Here is a 17,748-nt window from a genome sequence, read left to right as displayed (position 1 = left end):
GTCGCGTTTTGGGAGTGCCTGGCAGCACAGGAAAAGCACTGCCCCGCCCATCTCAGGGCTTGCTAGGGAGGGGCGTGGGCCCCAGGTCCCCCAGCCCGGGAGCGGGAGTGCGCTCTAGGTCCGAGATTACGGTACCTGCGCTCCGGTTCCTGCCCGGCTTCCTGCTCTGGGTTTCTCGGGCTAAGTCGGTTCCGGCAGTGAGCTCAGCCTGACCCCGATCTGCGGGTCCCGCCCCTCGCCCGGCACCCTGGGCTGCGACACCTGTGCGAGGAGGCGCCCGGCGCCGAGCTGGTCCGACTGGTTCTGAGCAGGAAGCCGGCCGCCCTCGCCCCGGGCCGCCCGCCGACCAGCCCCGCGCTGCCCGGGCGTTCGTGCGGCGATCCAAGCGGCCGTCTGTCCAGCGCGCGGGGGCCGGGGCGGGGACCGGGGCGGGGACCAGGGCGGAGGTGTGGGAGCCCACCCCCCGGGGTCACTCCCGACGGCAAATCAGCGCGCGGCGCGGGGCGGGCGGGGAATATAAGCGCCAGGTGACCTACCTGGGCCGGTGACGGGGGAGGGGCGCGCAGGTGAGGCAGCCCCGCAGAGCGCGCAGCATGTCCGGCGGCAAGAAGAACTGGTCCGCGCTGTCCAGGTGAGCGCGGTGGCCGGGAGGGGGGCAGCGGCGCACCTCTGGCTGTCCTGTTCCCGGAGCCCGGCACTAAGGCCGGACCGGTCTGGCTGCTCCTCAGGGGCCAAACTGGGGAACTCTCAGGGACAGGGTGGGTGTTCTCACTCCCCCAGGCTTCCTTTTCTCCCCTTGAGGGGTGAGTTCATGCACAGGGTGCCTGTGGAGGGCTGGTCCCTGGCCTGGAGGGCCCCCAACCCCACCATCCCGTTCTGGGGCATTGGGACGTGGTCAGGAGTAGCCAAACCTCATTTCCAGAGAGAAGTCTCCCTCACTACGGGTTTCTCTGTAGAGTGGGCCCCAGGGAGGTGTCCCTCAGCCCCTCCTGGCAGGGAGTGGGGGCAGTGCCAGCAGTGAGAGCCACCCCACCTGGAGGGGCCACAGAGCAAGGACCGAGGGAACTAGATCCCCTTCCGCTGATGAGGCCGGATTCTGAGGATGGCCCTGGGGGTGGTTGGTGTCTGGGCTCGGTGACCTCAAGAACGCTCTCGCCCTCCTCTGTGCTTCAGTATTTATTTGTGAGCTAGGCCCTCAACGGGCCAGGGAGTGGGTATCTGATCCCCGCCCGCTGGGCATCCTGTCAGGGTCAGGGAAGGGGGCCTTGTCGCCGGGGCAGCGCCCCCCACTGGGGCTCCTCCTGGCCCTGCTCTGCGCCCCCCAGAAGTGCTCCCATGAGCACCTTCACCTTCTATCCCACTCCCTCCCCCACCTCACACACACATCTTGTCCCTGAAGAAACGGAGACCCCTGCAGCTCAAACCCAGCTCCCGGGTAGAAACTGGACTCTTGGCCCCTCCCAGGTGGGCACTGGGGCACGGCAGCCTTTCCGGAGGCCGGGCTGTCTGTGCAGGTGCCGCCTCCCCAGGCTGTCCTCATTCAGGGGGCCCTGGGCTCCCCTTCTCCCCCTCCTTCCATGGAGGGGGGGCTCCAGAGCTTCTCCAGGGTTTTGTACTCAGCCCCCCACCCCGAGCAGCTCATCCCACACGGCTGGGGGTCCACCTCCTACTGCGGTGTGGTGGGTCTGGGGGGAACGGGGGCAGGTAAACTCCAGGAATGGAGGGAACTCGGCGCTCTGGGAAAGGAACCCAGGCTGCCCTAGAGGTTGGACACACCCCAGGGAAGGTATGTGCTGAGGGTGGGGCTGGAGTCATGGCCTTGGACTCTGCATGTGGGTCAGTGTGCCTGGGGGCGATGTGGGAGTGTCTGGGCCTCGTGCGGGTGTATCTGTGCCTGGCTGGGTGCGGGCACGTGTGTTTATGGCCTGTGGAGTGAGCAGATGTCTGTGTGGGCAGCCAGTTCTGAGGTTGCTGAGTTTGGTCTTGGTCATCCGAGCCTATTTGGTCTGAGTGCGTTGGGTTAGAAACACTGAGCAGACACTACTTCCCCAGGAGCTGTCGGGTGGGGTATATGTGATTTTGTGTCTGAGAGCATGCCTGGATACGCACAGGGCGTGTGCATGCGCTAGGTGGGCAGCTGGGCACTGCAGCTTTTAAGATGGGGGCAGGATTTGGTCTTAGCTTGTCCACTGCTCAGCTGGACACGGTCTGGTGTGGCAGCAGGGGTGGGGCCGAATTCCTATGGATGTCCAGGGTGGCCCAGGGGAACCCGTCCTGCCACAGGAGCCCCTGGCCTGCCCTCCTTGCAGGGCCCCAGCCTTCACAGAGCCCTGTGGGCAGACACGCTGTTGCCAACTGTTACCCATGAGGCACCCGGAGCACCCACTCGGCTCCCTGGTGAACAAGCCTCGGCGGCAGGAGGAAGAAGGCTGTGAGTCACTGTCAACCATCAGGCTGGGGAGGACTGGGAGGGCGTGTGGCCCTGCCAGGGCCCCGTGGGGAGCTGAGGACTAGCCTGCAGCCCACCCTTGGCGTGAAGTGGAGCTTCAGATGCCCCGGGCCTGGAGTGGGGGCAGTGGTGAGCTGGCTGGCTGGGTGCCTTGTCCTTTCCTCCCTGAGCTGGCCTGGTGACGGGCGGGGCTGGGCCCGGCCTGTCTGCGGGGGGTGAAGGTGGATCTGAGAACCCGGCCCTGAGCAGCCAGCGGTTAATCATTCCCCTGCCTGGGCTTGGAGCAGCCCTCTCGCCTCCCTGCACTGCCCCCAGTCTCTCCGACACCTCTCCCTCGGCCATCAGGGCTAGAAGGGACCTCAGTGACCACCCAGGGTGACCCTTTGTTGTGGGGAAGGGGAGCCTGAGGCCTGGCCCTCTCAGGGGCTGCAGACTAGGCCCAGGTTATACAGCCAGTCAGCGCTGGGCCACCCAGCCCAGTGCCAGGCCCGGCCCCTTGTCTGTTCTCTCTTCCAAGATTGGCAAACTCTGCTTCTTACGCCCCAGTGTCCCACACACCGCTGGGCCGCCGTCACATATTCCTCTCCTTTAATCAGAGCAGTTGAGGATCGCAGCCCTGTATGGCGACAGAGATAAGTGTCCCCAAATGAAGGCGGAGGTGGAAGACAGGGTTGTCCAGAGGAAGGGAGTGGCGGGGCTGTGGCATCAGCTGCTGAGGGTGGCTGGGGCTCCTTGGATGGCAGGACCTACAGGTTCCACCCCTGGCCTGGCTCTGGAGCTCGAAGGTCAATTGTGTTGGCCACTGGGTCTCCCCAAACCTGCTCTCCCAGGCTGCCCCACGAGCTCTGGGCTGTCCTGGGTGGGGAACCCCACACCGTCAGAGGCCCTCCCACGCTCCCTGCTCCTTCCTCTATTCAGCTGTGGGGCCCCTGAGAATGTGGTCTCCCTCCCAGCACATCCCTTTCTGGCGTTTGGCGTTGAGAGGCTGTCCTAGGATAGAATCTTGGTTCCTTCTTTTTATTCACTGTGCTATCTTGGGCAAGTTGTTAACCCCCACACACCTCAGTTTCCTCATCTGCAAAATGGGAACGACACCGCCTTCCCTCACAGGGCTGTGGTGAGGCTTGAGGTTGCCGGGGTTTGTAAAATCCAGCAGTGCCTGGCAGGATGGGGGCCCTTCTGTGTCAGTGCCCGTACTTCTTCCTTCGTTCCTGTACTTACTGATTTATCACTCACCGTGTTCAACAAGTATTTGTATGCTACCAAATGCTAAGCACTGTTCTGAGCCCCTAGTTATCTTTTTTTTTATTATTGGGGTTTCAGCAACTGCACCCTGAGGTCCCTCTGACATTTGCCCCTCCCTCCCCTCCATTCCTGTTTCCTCATCTTTAGAGGCCAGTGACCGGCAGGGTGGGAGGTGCTGCTGAAACCCGCTTTTCATTAGGGGTTGAAGGCAGCAGGAGGTGGGGTGACCACAGCCCCTTGGGTGAGCTGTAGGGTCTTGGCGCACAGGTAGGGGACACTCAGGGACACCTGGGAGACCTTTCGGGGCTAGGCCAGGCCTGGGAAGTGAGGGAGTGAATCATGGCTGCGGGGACCAGGCTCTGACAGCTCACTCACATACTACATGGCCCCACCGGAGGATAAACAAACAAGCCGCCTTCCCCAGGGCTGAGAGGAGCGTGTGGGAACAGGGCTGCTCAGGACCCAGGAGTCCTGGCGGCTCCGGCCCCGCCTGGGTGTGGTCAGGGGAGAGGAGCTTCTGGCTTTGTGGGTCACTCTCCCCAGTAGATGGATCCCTCAGCTTTGGAGGCCAAGAGCTGACCCCCAACTGTCAACACTAGGGGCAGGGGTGCGTCTAGAGAGGGGGAGAGCTGGAAACATGGCCTCAGCTGGACTTGGCATTTCCAAGTATGAAAAATGGAAGCCAAATAGAGCTGGGCATCAGGGCCGGGCTCGTAATAGACCGTCGTTGTGCATGGTGAATGAATGAATGAATGAATGAATGAATGAATGAATGAATGATCCATCTGTAACTGTGCAGAGCTGGCGGGGTCCTGTGAAGGCCAGGGCAGTCTCGCTCACATTCTGTGGTCAGGGCTTAGACTGGAGCCCTTCTCCACCTCCACTGACAGGAGCAGGGGGGCTGAGATGTCCGCCAGAGCTGTCCTGATGGCAGAAAGGGAGGTTCCGGAAGGTTCCTTCCAAAGGCAGTTTCCTCTCCCTGCAGGACTTCTTCTTCACTCTTCCTTTTCCAACCTCTCACACCCCCTCCACGCTCCTTCATTTGCCCGTCTTCAAAAAGGAAGCACAACTTAAGACCTGGGTGTTTACGGTGTGTAAATTAGGCCTCCATTACAAAAGCATTCCTTGAGCCCTGTCCTCTAGCGCCTGTGCCCTCTTACTCGCTTTTCTTCTCAGCAAAACTCCTCCTAAGAGTTGCTGATGGGCCCATTCTCCCAGGACTAGTGCGGTGCCGCGCTGGCCCCAGCTGCCAGGGACTCTTTCTAGGAGACCAGGAGGCTGTGCTGCGTCCTGGTCTTCTCATGTCTCCAGTGGTGTGGACAGGCCCTCGCCTCTCGCCGCAGGTCAGCGCTGTCAGCTGGTTCCCTCCGTTCTCCCTGGTCTCTCCTCCTCACTCTTCACTTCCCCCTCCCACTGCCACCCGGTATCTCAGCAACGCGTCCGCCCCTGCTCTTCCCCATCTTCCTAACAGCAGCCCCAGGACCTCTTCAGGCCAAAACACAGGCGTTTCCCTGGACTCCTCTCTTCCCCCCACCCCCTCACGCCATCCGCCCCACCGTGTTGGCGCTGTCCTCAAAACCTGTCCTAAACCTGTCACTATTCCCGTCTCTCGCCTGGCGATCGCAGGAGCCCCTGACGGGCCTGTTTGCTTGTCTCCCTGCCCCCTTCAGTTCTTTTTCCACACAGCAGCCAGAGATACATCACAGTAATAATGTCCTATTGTGTCACTCCCCTGGGTAAAACTCCAGACACTTGGTCCACAAGGACTTCTGCTTGGCCTTGCCCCATCCAAGCCCCTGTGGCCATGGTCTGGCTCTGCTGACCCTTCCCCTGAACGCCCAGCTCGTCATGCCCAGGCCTTACTACTTGCGGTGCCCTCCTCCTGGGTCACTGGACTCCTCAGGGCTCAGAGAAGCCTCCCCTCCCAGCCCCTCCCTCACGTCAACTCCTACCTTATTCCATTGTCCTTGTGTCACTTCCTGGCTCAGTGTCCAACACCCCCACTTGGAATGCCCTCCGGGAAAGGAGGCCCCTGTTGGCCTCCTTCTGGGCTGCACCAGTCCCCACAGCCAGGCCTGGCATGTCGTCAGCGCTCGAAAAATACTTGTTCAGGGAATGTTGGGTCAACGAGTGTGATGCTGGACCTGGAGGAAAAGGTCGGCGCCATCATGTGGCTGCCTCCTCATTTGAGGAAGGAACGTGAGGAGGAGGCGAACAGGAAGGGACCCTCCCAGGGCAGAAGGCCTAGCCACCACCTGACCCGCCTTCCTCAAGCCACTGGAGGAGGCTTTTCTGGAGGAGGCTTGCGAGATAGGTTTGCTATGTGACTCAGGGTATACAATTGTGGGTTTGCGTGATTTTTTTCAGAAAAGTGTCTGCTCCTTAAATGAAGGCTTGGCTGCCTGGGGGTGTCCCCACAAGAAGAAAGGGGAGCTTGTCAAGTTCATCTGCCTCCTGCAGGCAGGACCGTGGGCCCGCCCACCTCCCCAGTCACCCCACAGAGGGCGGCCCCATGTTCCCACTGTGGAGTCCAGGATCAAGGCCAGCCCAGTGGATCTTGTTGGGGGTGGTTTTGCCCCCCAGGGCACAGCCGACAATGTCACACCTGGGAAGTGGTGTCACTGGCGCCCAGCGGGTGGAGGCCAGGTGCCATTCAGCAGCCGACAGTCCAGGACGGGCCTGCCCGTGGAGTTCCCCAGGCACAATGCCAGCAGTGCCACAGCCAAAAAACTCCAGTCGAACCCAAATCCTGCAGCTTTAGCAGAAATTTAATAGCCGCTGAATAGACTTATAATGTGAATCATACTTAAAATTTTCTGGTAGATACACTAAAAAAGTAAAAAGAAACAGGCAAACTTAATAATGTATCTGACTTACTCCAGTGTATCCAAAATATTATCCCAACATTCAATCAACACAGAATTGTCTTTCGTATTGTCTTCAGCACTGTAGTCTTCACAGACAGTGCCCACAGCCACCCACAGAGGGCGCCACCTGGAGGCCGCTGGTGTCCCCCAGTCCCACAGGCGGCTGGCCAGGGACTCACGGCCTCTCTGTCCCCCAGCCTGGCCAGGCAGTGGACCCTGGAAGACGAGGAGGAGCAGGAGCGAGAGCGGCGGAGGAGGCAGCGAAACCTCAGCTCCAGCACAGACGACGAGGCTCCCAGGCTCGCCCAGAACGGAGGCCGGTCGGCTGCAGAGAGGTGCGTGGTCAGGGTGGGGTGAGGCCTCAGGTCCTGTCCCAGGTGACGGACAAAGTGCAGCATCTGGCCTGCCCGGGGGGATGAGGCCGAGGGCATGAGCAGGAGTGTCAGGGTCCCCAGTGTTCCCACCGTCCCCAGCCCCTCCTTGACCCTGTCTGGGTCCACCCCCTTTAGAAGAATGGCCGCTGTGCTCTGTCGATTCCATCCACCAGTCAGCACTTTGCTGGGCATCAGATGGACATAACTCGCTTAGTCCTTACAGTATCATCCCTGAGAGAGGTACCGAGGATCCACTTACAGTGGAGCCACTGGGTCCCAGCGTGCGCAGGTGACGTGCTGAGACAACAAGTAGGGGGCATTGCCTTCTGTCAGCCTCAGAGGCTCCACTCTCCTCACGAAACTAGGCTGTCTCCCTCCGACCCTAGCCCGCCACAGTTCACTTCTTGGGGGCTAGTCTTGCCGCCTCGATTGTGGGGTCTGAGGGAAGGAAGAGAAGGGCCCAGGGTTTCTGGAATGTCCCCTGGGTGACAGGCCTGTGCTGGGCCGTCTCACGGAAGAGTCTCGTTTTACCTCCTAACGAGCCCAGTTTGCAGACCTGGAGACGAAGGCCCAGACAGTGAATTGACTTGTCCCACGTCACGTGGAGAGCAGCTGCGAGGACGCTAAGAGCCTCCTGCTGGAGGCCAAGCTGCGGTTGAGTCCGCCCTCTCATGTGGTCCTCGCACCCTGGGGTCCCCGCAGAAGGGAGCGCAGGGTGCCTGTGGCTGCAGCACATGGCAGCCATCAGTGTGGGTGCGCTCAGGGGCTCCGGCTCTCGTCCGGCCAGCACCAGTCAGCTGTGTGACCTTTGACAAATCCCTGAGTCTCTCTGGGCTTGATCGCGGCTCTGAGGGCGGGATCTGCATTTATTCCTGTCCATGTTGTCACAAGGCCTGGCTCACGGACAGTCGTTCTTCACTCTGTGTGTGTTGACTATATCTGAACACGGGTGTGTGGACCTTCCAGGGGTTTATAAACTGTTGGGAAAGCGTGGTGTGCTCTGTCCAGTATGTGAAGTGGAGGAAGTGATCCTTATTTAAGTGATGGTGGTGGGGACGGGGCAGGGCTCTGCCTCCTCACCCTCCCTGGCGGCCCTGGCGGCCTCCCCATTGGCTCAGACACCCCAGGGCCCCTCCCCTCTCTGATATCCTCTGATTCTATCTTCCACCCCATCTCTCATCTTCCGGCTCAGACTGCGGAGCGTGGAGGAAGCAGAGGTGCCCAAGCCACCACCCCCAGCCTTCAAAGATGACAGTGAGGACATCCAGGCCATCCTCAGGACGCGGCAGGAGCGCAGGCAGAGGCGGCAGGTGGTGGAGGCGGCCCAGACCCCCATCCGGGAGCGGCTGGAGGCGGAGGAAGGGAGGGACAGCTCGGACCCTGTGCAGACCAGGCAGCAGCCCATCGTGCCCAAGAAGGGGGTGGATGTGCCACCTCGCCGCAGACTGAGCCAGGAGCAGCGGGGCCCCTGGGCCAGGCAGGAGGAGAGCGTGGTGGGCAGAGAACCAGCAGACGGGCAGAAGGGGGTCTTGGAGGAGTCCGCCGTGCCAGAGAAGACGACGGCCCTGGAAAAGAGGCAGGGCTCAGAGAAAACCTCCGTCTCCGAGAGAATGGCGCTGTCGGAGAACGTGGCAGCATCAGAGAAGAAGCCAGTTCTAGAAAAAACAGGTACCTCGGAGAAGCTGCCAGCCCCAAGGAAGACGTCAGGTTCACAGAGGAGACTGGTGTCTGAGAAAGCGTCCATCTTTGAGAAGTCACCAGTGTCAGAGACCAAGCTGGTCCCAAAGAGGGCGGCACGCTCAGAGCAGCCCCAGGCCCAGGAGCCACCAGCGGCCGAGGGGAGCCAGGCCACCACCACGGAGCTGAAAACAAGGGCCCTCCCTGAGAAGAGCCCCCTGCCCTCGGCAGAGCCGGTGGTGCCCACCTCTCCGACCGTGGCTTCCCGCCTCCCGCCCATCACACTCCAGGTTGGCAGTGCTCCCACCCAGGTGGCCTCTGACTCCCGGGCTGTCTGCTGTCCTGCCACCTTCAGGCCGATGTTGGCCTTCTCTCCCTACCTGCTGACAGCCCCTGTCAGAATAGGGGACACTGAGGCAGGGCAGCGGCACCAGCTGTGTGACGGGGAGGATATTCTCATCCAGCTTCTGGACCCCAGGACCCCAGCAGACTGGGGAAACCTCAGATCCTTCCAGAAGCCCCCCTGGAAAGCTCTGCCTGGTGGTCTGGCACTTTAGGACTGTGTCCCCATCCCCGCAGCCGAGGCAGAGGATGGCACAGGGCTGCCTTCCTGCCCACTTCCTCCTGCAGCTCCTGGGATGGGCCAGGTCACCTGGGGTGCCCGTGGCAGTTTGGGCTCAGGGCTACCCACACCGCTTGTGTGACATTCCCTCGTCCATCCAGGTGAAAATTCCCATCAAGGAGGAAGAAGCGGACACGTTCTCGCCCACCCAGGTCACCTACAGCAGTTCGCTCCAGCGCTTCAGCCCCAGAACCATCTCCTTTCGGGTGAGAGTCCAGGACACCTTTGTCCAGCCCCCTGGAGGACAAGCCAAGGGACCAGCCTGGGTCACAGCACAGGGACGTTGGGTCAGATACCAAGGAGCCTGGATAGAGAGGGGCTTTGGGCTCCCCTGGTGGCCAAGCGCAGAGGAGGTTGGGTTATGTGCGGAGGGCTGGTTAGTCAGTGACCTGGAAGGCAGGTGTGGACACAGGAGCAGCGCCACCTGGTGGGGAAAGGCGGAGCTGCAGGACGGTGGCACATGGCAGGGATGCTGGCCGGGGCATGCGTGCCATCACCAGCTCCTGTCATCACCTGGAGGGGAGGGCAGAGGGCAGCAGGCCCTCCGAGTGGTCCGCTCTGCTCAGCCCCAGTAGTACCAATTGTATGGCCTGGGGACACCGTCCCACCCCAGTGTTTACTCTTTGTTCCTTTGTTCACTGGATCAGTCACTCATTTGTGACTGACAGTGCTTTGTGCCAGGCCCTGGGGAGGAGGCTGGAGGCCTGAGTTGATCAGTGCCGGCCCCTGCCCACAGGACTCGTAGGCAGTGGGACAGGCGGGAAAGCAGGTGGCTGTAGGTTCCCCAAGAACACCTGGGGGGGTCCAAGGAAGGGCTTCTGATCCAGACTGTGGGTGGGGGCAGACAAAAGGGGGGCCTTTGCTAGACACTCAGTTGGGGGCTGAGCAGTAGAGGGGTGAGAGGTCTGAGGAAGAAATGTTCTGAGAGCTGAGCCCCTCCTTGAGGGGATTACGGCCTCCCTGGGACCCCCCCCCCGCCCACACTCATCAGTGCCTTTCTCTGCTGTTTCAGATGAGCCCCAGGAAAAACAGCTCGGAAGCAACACTGACCCGCAGGTCAGGGGCTGGCGTGTGTGTTCCTCCCATCCGGTCACGTTCAGCCTGTGTTTGCTGAGCACCTGCCAGTCCTCCGTGTGCCAGGCTGTGCTGGGCACGCGAGCGGAAGGCACTGGCCTTGCCCAGGGCTCCCCATCTGGCAGGAAGGCTGAATGCGCATGAGGGGCTGAGGCCCCGTGAGATGCCACAGGGGAGCTTCTTGGAGGAGCAGGGCTCGGGGGGGGGGGGGGCTGTGACGGAAGAGGGGTGTATCCTTGAGATGAGGGGGTGAGGAGGGGCCCTGGGGACCTGCGTGTTGAATGAGCACCCCAGCCCTGAATGTTGAGGGGAGTAGTGAGAGGACCATGTGTTGAAGAAAATCCCACAGTTGGATCTGAAAAGCAGTGTCTTCTGTGGTAGGAACTGGAGGCCCCTGAGCCTTTGCTGAAGCCTGGCGGGGTGCCAACAGGAAGGAGACACGGGTGCTGTCCTCAAGCCACTGCCACCCGCTGCCCATCAGACCCTTAGAGCTGCCAGGGCTGCCCGGGGTGGGGGTGGGGGTGCAGCAGCAGGCCCAGGAGCTCAACCTGCGGGGCTGGAGAGCGAGTCACAGGGCTAGTGACATCCGAGTGGGACTCAAGGGCAGGGTGGGGGTGGGGGGACTTCCAGGTGGAGAAGTAGAGGGATGCGTCTTCACTAGAGGGAGCTGCCTGTGGAAAGGCAAACTGTGACGAGCCTGAGGTGTCTGGTTGGGGGCCCATAAGCATGTGGCACGGGTTGGGGGACGCTGTGTCGGGTCAGGAGGCAGGGACCAGCTCATGGAGGCCTTTCTCCTGGGCCCTGGAGTTCGGTGCCTATCCCGGCCTCCTGGGTCCTGAGGGGTTCAAGCTGGAAGGACAGGATGGGATTCGTGTGGGCGGGAGCGGTCTGGTGGCAGTGGGGAGAGAGCTTGGGTGGCAGGCGGGGGCAGTGGGCAGAGGTGACAGCAGTGCTAGGGCCAATGGGGAGGGGATGCAGGGAACAGGTGTGAGGTGGCCCAGGGGGCATGCCAGCTGTTTCCGGTCCTGCGAGGGCTGTTTTTAGGGAGGTGAGGACAGTCCTGGAGTCTGTAGGTTTTCACTTCGGCCAAGGAGGTGCAGTGTCACTTGGTGATGGCGGTGGGGCAGGCCTGGACTCCTGTCCTGAAGTCTCACCTGTCCTGTCCTGTCCTGCAGTTCCAGCGTGAGACTCCCGGCCAGCATGCTCAAGTTAGGCGAGAAGCTGGAGAGATACCACACCGCCGTCCAGGTAGGCGGGGCACAGGGGGCAGTGGTACCTGCCAGGTGTGTGTAGGGAGTGAGGGTGGGCGTGGGGGGATGGGCTGCACACCTGCCCACCCTCGTGAGTCACCGTCTGTGTTCACTGTTTCCAGAGGTCTGAGGCCATCAAGACTCCAGGCTCTTCCCGCCCCGAGTTCTTTGTGGCTCCTGTGGGGGTAGCCAGTAAACGCCACCTCTTCGAGAAGGAGCTGACAGGCCAGAGCCGAGCAGAACCAGCCTCCAGCCGGAAGGTGAGAGCTCAGGCTGAGGCGTGAGGTCTCCAGACCCAGGGCCTTTGTCCTGGCCGTGCTAGGAAGCGCCATGTTTTCTTGTGTCGATTTTGGCAGAACCTGCTGTTGACCTGAGTTACCACTCGTGTCCTGAGCCCAAGTCTCCACAGCTGCCGGGGGAGGGGGCAGTGGCCTCCGGGTCTCTGTGGGCTGTGTTGGATAGACAGCAAGCGAGTGAGGTCCTGTCCTGTGCCAGGGACGGCTTGCTCTTGCCAGGGGTCCCCAGGCCTCATGGAAGCCTCTCTCTAGGAGAACTTGAGGCTCTCAGGGGTTGTGACATCAAGACTCAATCTGTGGATCAGTAGGACCCAGGAGCCCGGAGATCTGGACACTCAGGTACCCGGGGCCTGTGACGTGCACCCTTTGGTGGTGAATGAGGGGCGTCAGAGGGGCCCTGAGAGTGAGGCAAACGTTCCAGGAATGGACAGCGGAAGTGGAGGGGGGGGGGTCAGGGGCAGCAGAGAACAGGAGTGGGTCTGGGGTCTCCCTCAGGAAGGGGGGGGCCTGGGGTCCCGAGCCCTCCACAGTCTGCGTCAATCCCTGCTCCCCACCCCGGTGCCCCAACCAGGAGGTGCCGAGAGAGACTGCAGCTGCCAAGAGCACCCAGTGGGAAAAGAAGGCAGACCCGTCCCTGGACACCAAGGTGAGGGGAGCAGAGCGGTGGCTGCCCTGGAGACCCCATGCCCACCCCTCACGCTCGCACACAATAACTGGTCTGCAGTGGCACAGTTCACATAACCAGAATGCCCCTGGGTGGTGTGCCCCAACCTCAAGAAGCCTGGTCGAACCCCCAGCTGGCTGTGTTCCCTCCAGCTGTCAATCCCCACCCTCTTCCACTCGCAGATGTGGGGCTTGGGCAAAGGAACACCTTTCTGTCCAGATATCCCCTCCCCCTCCCAAACCTGGGAGCCCTGCCCTTGATGTAATGGACATTTGTCCCACAGGTGTGACAAGCCCTGCCTGCCAGGACAGACCTGCAAGTTTTGTTTCGAGGGCCCTCCTGCTCGCCAGGCCCCTGCCTCCTGCAGCTGCATCCCCACTTGCCCTGCTCCCTTTCTGCCTCTGGACCTGGGGCCAGGAATGTCAGGGAGACTCACCCAGCTCCTTCCCAGCCCAGCCTCTGGGGACCCGTGGTCAGCCCGGGCCCAGCTCTGGCCTCAGCGCCCTTGGGCCTCAGCGCCCCATCCAGAGACTCTGCTTGCTGACCACTTTCAGAGCCAGCTGTCCGATCTGCTCCCAGCAGGTGTGTCACCGTCACTGCAGCCTGCCTGCTCCTCCCCACCTGAGCCCCCCGGGCTGGCCCCTGCTCGCTACGGCCCCAGCTGTGGAGGAGCGTGGCGGCCTTCCGCATGCCTGCCACCCTCCGTGTCCCCTCACTGCCCTGGCCTCTGCCCTGGCAGGACCTCGGTGCCTTATTGTGCCTCCCCTCACCCTCCCCTTTGTTCTCAGGAAAATTCTGATAAACTCATTCACTCTCAGGTGTAACTGACTAATAATACCTTAAAAACATGCCTTCCTGGAGGCCCTGCTTTTGAACGGGGGTCATCTGAGTGTGGGGGGCACATTATTTGGGTTATGGGGAGCAGTCATTTTCCTAGCAGCCCCCCTCTTTCCTCTGCCTCCCAGTTGTCCTACATAGTGACTCGGGTGGGCCAGCACTGCCAGCCCCCCTGAAACAGGCACTCTCCCCAAACTCCGTCCCTACCGTCCTGGGCCCTGTGGGCCACCTGACAACCTAGGACCAAGCAGAGTCAGTCTGGGGCCCCATCACACCCCTCAGTGCTGTCGTCTTTAAAAAGTATGTGTATGTTCGTGATGCCCAATGATTCCAGTGACAGGTGCAAGGACAAAGCCGGACAGTGAGGCAACTAAGTGGCAAGGGCGTGTGGGGGGCTCCTGGAGGAGGCGACGTGATCGCCCCTCCCATCTTGCCTTCCTGCTTTCCTGCCCTGGTGGCCCTGGGTCCTCGCCAGTGGCCTGTCCTCTCGTAGGTCCTCAGACTTGCAAGCACAGCTCCAGTCCATGTGTCTTCCAGTACCATTCTAGATAAGCACCATCTCTGTTTCTTTCCTCCCTGATGACTTTTTATCTATTTGCAAAGACAGGGGCCTCCTGGGACTGATGGGAACAGCCCTGCTATGTCACGGTGGCGGCTAGTGGTTCTTGCCAGCTAAGTGACCGCCTGCCAGCTCCCAATCAGACCCTTGCCTCACAATAATTAGGAAGAGCCTCACCCATTTATGGTTTTCCCATGATGCTGTGTGGGTCTTAGGAGCCCAGTTCCCTCTTCAGACGTCCATGCGAACACGTTTGGCCAGTTTGCAGGACTGTTGGTCTTACAGGGACCGTGGCCCACTGCAGTGGCTCAAGTGCAGGGATGGTGCAGAAGCACAGTTCTGAGATTCCAGGAGAGTCCAGGCTGGGCCCTTGGTGGGCTCACAGGGGAGAGCCTGGCTGTCACCGGTCCTCCACCCACCTCTCGTGGCCTCTCTCCTAGGATGCTGGCTGGTCGGCAGGTGGCTTCAGCTTGTCTTGCCACTGATGTCCTGGCAGTGTGAGGGCCAGGTGGCAGGGGATACGCCTAGGGGTGGGGAATCAGGCCATTGGGCTCCAAGGCCACTGGGGCCCCTGGAGGGGACGGTTTCAGTTCAATGATGGGGCGAGAGGCGGGTGGAAATTGGCCTGTGGGGACTCAAGGACATTAGCAGAGGATGCAGCACAGTGTCCCTGGGCAGCAGGGTTGAGAGAAAACAGGACTGGGAGGCTGCACACATGCTCAGGCGAGGAAGACTTTGTGTGCCCGCAGCGAGGCGTGTGGGTCACTGATGAGCAAGAGGCCGGGGGTCCATGGAGGTGTGAGCCTGGGCCAGGGTTAGGACAGGGGCCTTGAAGACTCAGAGGTCAAGCAGGTGTCAGCTGAGCTGCCGTCAGTCACGCTTTCCTCTTCTTGTTTGTTTTCATCACGTACTGAGCCCTGAAGTGTCCCGGGCACGTTGCTCGGGGCTGGGGACCTACACATGCTAGCCGACGACAGAACCCCCTCACGTGTCTCCCCTTCGGTGGGTTCAGTCTGTCATGGTCCCGTGCGGCTGCGTGCCACAGCCCTACAGGGTGACCCCAGGGCCTCACGGCCCCTCACACAGCCAGCTGCCTGTCCGCGGAGCCACCACGCTTGACTGGAAGTTCTACCTTCTGTCTGACCTCCTGTAGCGGTTCTGGTCTCTTCCCAGTGAGCAGGGCTTGTCATGTGGCTTTCGGGTCGTGGAGAAGACCCGCTTTGCACATGTCCTCACGAGGCCTTCATCCTGCAAAGGCCTCTCAGCCCAGGAGAAGACCCCTGGTCTGGACACTCGGGAATTGTCTCGGAGGCTGATCCTGTCCCCAGCCCTGCTCCCAGCATCCTTCCCAGGCTGGGCCGCTGGCATCTGCTTTATCACGATTGTCAAGAGGGACAGCTGGTTTATGTCACATGCCTGCTCCCTCCTCAGTTCCCCACATATCTGCTTTGGTTTTAAATAGCTTATCTGAGCAGCTGGATGACCACATGGGCTTATATGGCGTGGGGTACATGTTTCTTTAGCCCCATCCCCGGCACCTGACAAAATAGCAGCCAACACCCTCCACGCCCCACGACCACCACCCGCCCGCCCCTCCCCCGCACATTCCTCCCACCCAGGCTGGGCTCCAATGCCCCACGCCCTGCTTAAAGCCCTGGCACCCCCGCCCTCCCCCAGTCCCTGTCCTGGTCTGGCGGCGGCTCGTTCTGAGGTAAGACTCGGCCTAGAGGGGGAGCAGAGAGTAGAGGGAAGAGGCCCTGTGTCCCGGCACCTGTGTCCCGGCACCGGCGTCCAGCCTGCCTGCGTCCACTCTGAGGGACGTCGGAGTTGACAGAGGTGCTTGTTCCCTCCGAGAGGAGGCCACGCTTTGGAGGAGGCGTCACAGGGGTGGGACTCCAAGGACAAAGGCTCAAAGCCTCCGTTAGCAGCTGGAGACTGGGTTTGAGTCCCAGAGCTGCCAGTGAAGACGTTAGGTAGTTGGTAAGTCTTAGGTAAGAAGCTCCGTCCCCGGGTCTCAGGTTCCTCCTCGGTGGAAGGGACTAGGTCATCGCTGGGACTCTGCCTGCCCTAAATACAACAGGGACTCCCCAGATTGTTCGCCCCCTTCCCCCCAGCTGAGGGTCCCCCCCACAAGCTTTCAGGCAGGTCCTTCTTTATCCTCAGAGAACCGAGCGAGACTGGCCATATCAGGCAGGACAGTCCTGGGGCCAAGTCTCATCTCCAGAAACGCAGAAACTGCCCGGCGAGCATTGAGACGGACCACAGTCCAGAGCTGCCAGGGACCCGGAGGCCTCTCCCGGCTGGTGGTGAAGTTCATCCAAACTCCCAGACTCAGAGTGTTAGGCTGAGCAGCACTGGGGACTTGGGGAACCCCTCTGGGAGGTCTTTGCGGGTCTGTGAGCCCAGCTTGTTGGCTTAGGGGTTAACCCTGAGTCTAGCTGCCCCCCCCCCCCCCAGGACCATGGGGAGGTAAACATTCCCTTGATTTTCCAGCCTCTCTCGGGCAGGCTGAGAAAATATTTGGGGAAGGGGTTGCCTGGAGTGTCAGGAATTCCAAGCACATTCCAAGCCCCGCGCAGCTGGGCCACCTGACGTCCTGAGCTCCTCCTCTGACCTGTCTTGTAGGGCAAGCCCTGGGGCAGAAGAGGCGTCTCAGAGCATCAAGTTGCCCACTGCCCCCTCCCTCCCTCCTGCAGCTCCCACTCCCCTGCCTCGTGGCTCTCCTGATGGACTAACAGCCTCAGGCTTAGGACAATCCCAGCTGAACGTTGGGGACAAATGTTGAGGGATGGGGTTACGTTCCTTAGAAACTCCGAGACTTTCTGCAAGATTAGAACTTGAAGCTCGTCTGTTTTACAGATAACTGAGGCCTAGAGAGGTTAAGTGATTGAACAAAGGTCACACAGCAAAAAACCCAGCTGTTTTACCCCACGGCCAGTCATTTCTGCCATCTATTGTGTTTGCTTTAGTCCCCAAGGAAGGTGACCCTGCTCTTGGCTGTGTGGGAGTCACACAGAAAGCAGTCTGGAAGCAGGTGGGGCGTGGTTGCAAGGACAGTTGCTTTGGGACATTGTCACACTTGCTCTGCCAGGTTCTTAATTGTCTCCTATTCTGTCCCCAGCTCTGTCTGTCACCTGCCCCTTCCTTAGTTCTGCCTTTGGCCAACTGACTTGGCCGTGACCTCCAAGTGGCAGGGAGGCTATTTCTGGGAGCTGGGTGGTGCTCCCAGGAGCAGGGGGAAGCATCCACGCTGCTGCTCCCTCCTCTGACCCAGACCCAGGCCCGGTGGCTTGGAGGCTGTGGGAGGGAAGAGGATGCCGCAGTCCCCACACGCCAGGCTGGCTGTGCACAAGCCCCCTGAGAAACGCCTCCCTCCTCCCTGAGGTGACAGACTCCTTCCAGGGCAGGGAGCAACCCACCCAGTTCTCAGACACGCTCCTCTGGGGCCCGGGCAGTGCTTTTCTGTCACAGGCTCCCCACCCGCTCTGGGCTGGTGGCTCTCTGGCCGCTCACCCTGATGACACGGACCTGGGGCGCTTTGCCCAGTTCCTGCTGTGGTAACATTTGTGCAACTATGTTACAAGCCCCAACTAGGACATAGACATTGTTACTGTGCAACCTTACTCAGCTCTCCCCAGCTCCGGGGACTGTGTGTGTGTGAAATTCTACGCAACTTGCACCTGGGTAGGTTCTAAGGCCAAGCCCTCGTGCTCCTTTTATTACTACGCCCACCTCCCTCCCGCCCTCCACACAGCCCCCGAGGACCACCAATCTGTCCCATCTCAAGGCTGTTCTAGAAATGGAGTCACCCAAGCTGGCTGTCCCCCGTGAGCA

At 60.9% G+C, this 17,748-nt stretch overlaps 1 protein-coding gene across 2 annotated transcripts; it reads left to right on the top strand.

The window, feature by feature from the left end:
* Nucleotides 1–14,098, top strand: LAD1 (ladinin 1). Of its 2 annotated transcripts, XM_019750919.3 has the most exons (10): nt 455–631; nt 6,759–6,896; nt 8,128–8,902; nt 9,336–9,440; nt 10,247–10,290; nt 11,484–11,556; nt 11,681–11,818; nt 12,107–12,193; nt 12,426–12,500; nt 12,802–13,346. In XM_019750919.3, exons 1-10 carry the CDS (start codon nt 594–596, stop codon nt 12,805–12,807), a joined length of 1,479 nt encoding a protein of 492 aa, XP_019606478.2. In that variant the 5' UTR covers nt 455–593; the 3' UTR covers nt 12,808–13,346. The 2 variants fall into 2 exon arrangements, with proteins under 2 accessions (XP_019606476.3, XP_019606478.2); XM_019750917.3 differs by having other exon boundaries at nt 1–631; nt 12,107–12,500; nt 12,802–14,098.
* The last annotated feature ends 3,650 nt before the right edge of the window (nt 14,099–17,748 follow it).

Source organism: Rhinolophus sinicus, chromosome 6 (genome assembly GCF_057876585.1).
Source record: "Rhinolophus sinicus isolate RSI-liver-muscle chromosome 6, RSI-T2T, whole genome shotgun sequence".
NCBI lineage: Eukaryota > Metazoa > Chordata > Mammalia > Chiroptera > Rhinolophidae > Rhinolophus > Rhinolophus sinicus.
Note: the sequence above shows the minus strand (reverse complement) of the source record. Positions and strands in the feature narration are given on the sequence as shown.

Coding starts and splice junctions, on each gene's coding strand:
- LAD1 (XM_019750917.3), top strand. CDS start 594: ATGTCCGGCGGCAAGAAGAACTGGTCCGCGCTGTCCAG. Junction 632..6,758: donor AACTGGTCCGCGCTGTCCAG/GTGAGCGCGGTG, acceptor TCTGTCCCCCAG/CCTGGCCAGGCAGTGGACCC. Junction 6,897..8,127: donor GGCCGGTCGGCTGCAGAGAG/GTGCGTGGTCAG, acceptor CTTCCGGCTCAG/ACTGCGGAGCGTGGAGGAAG.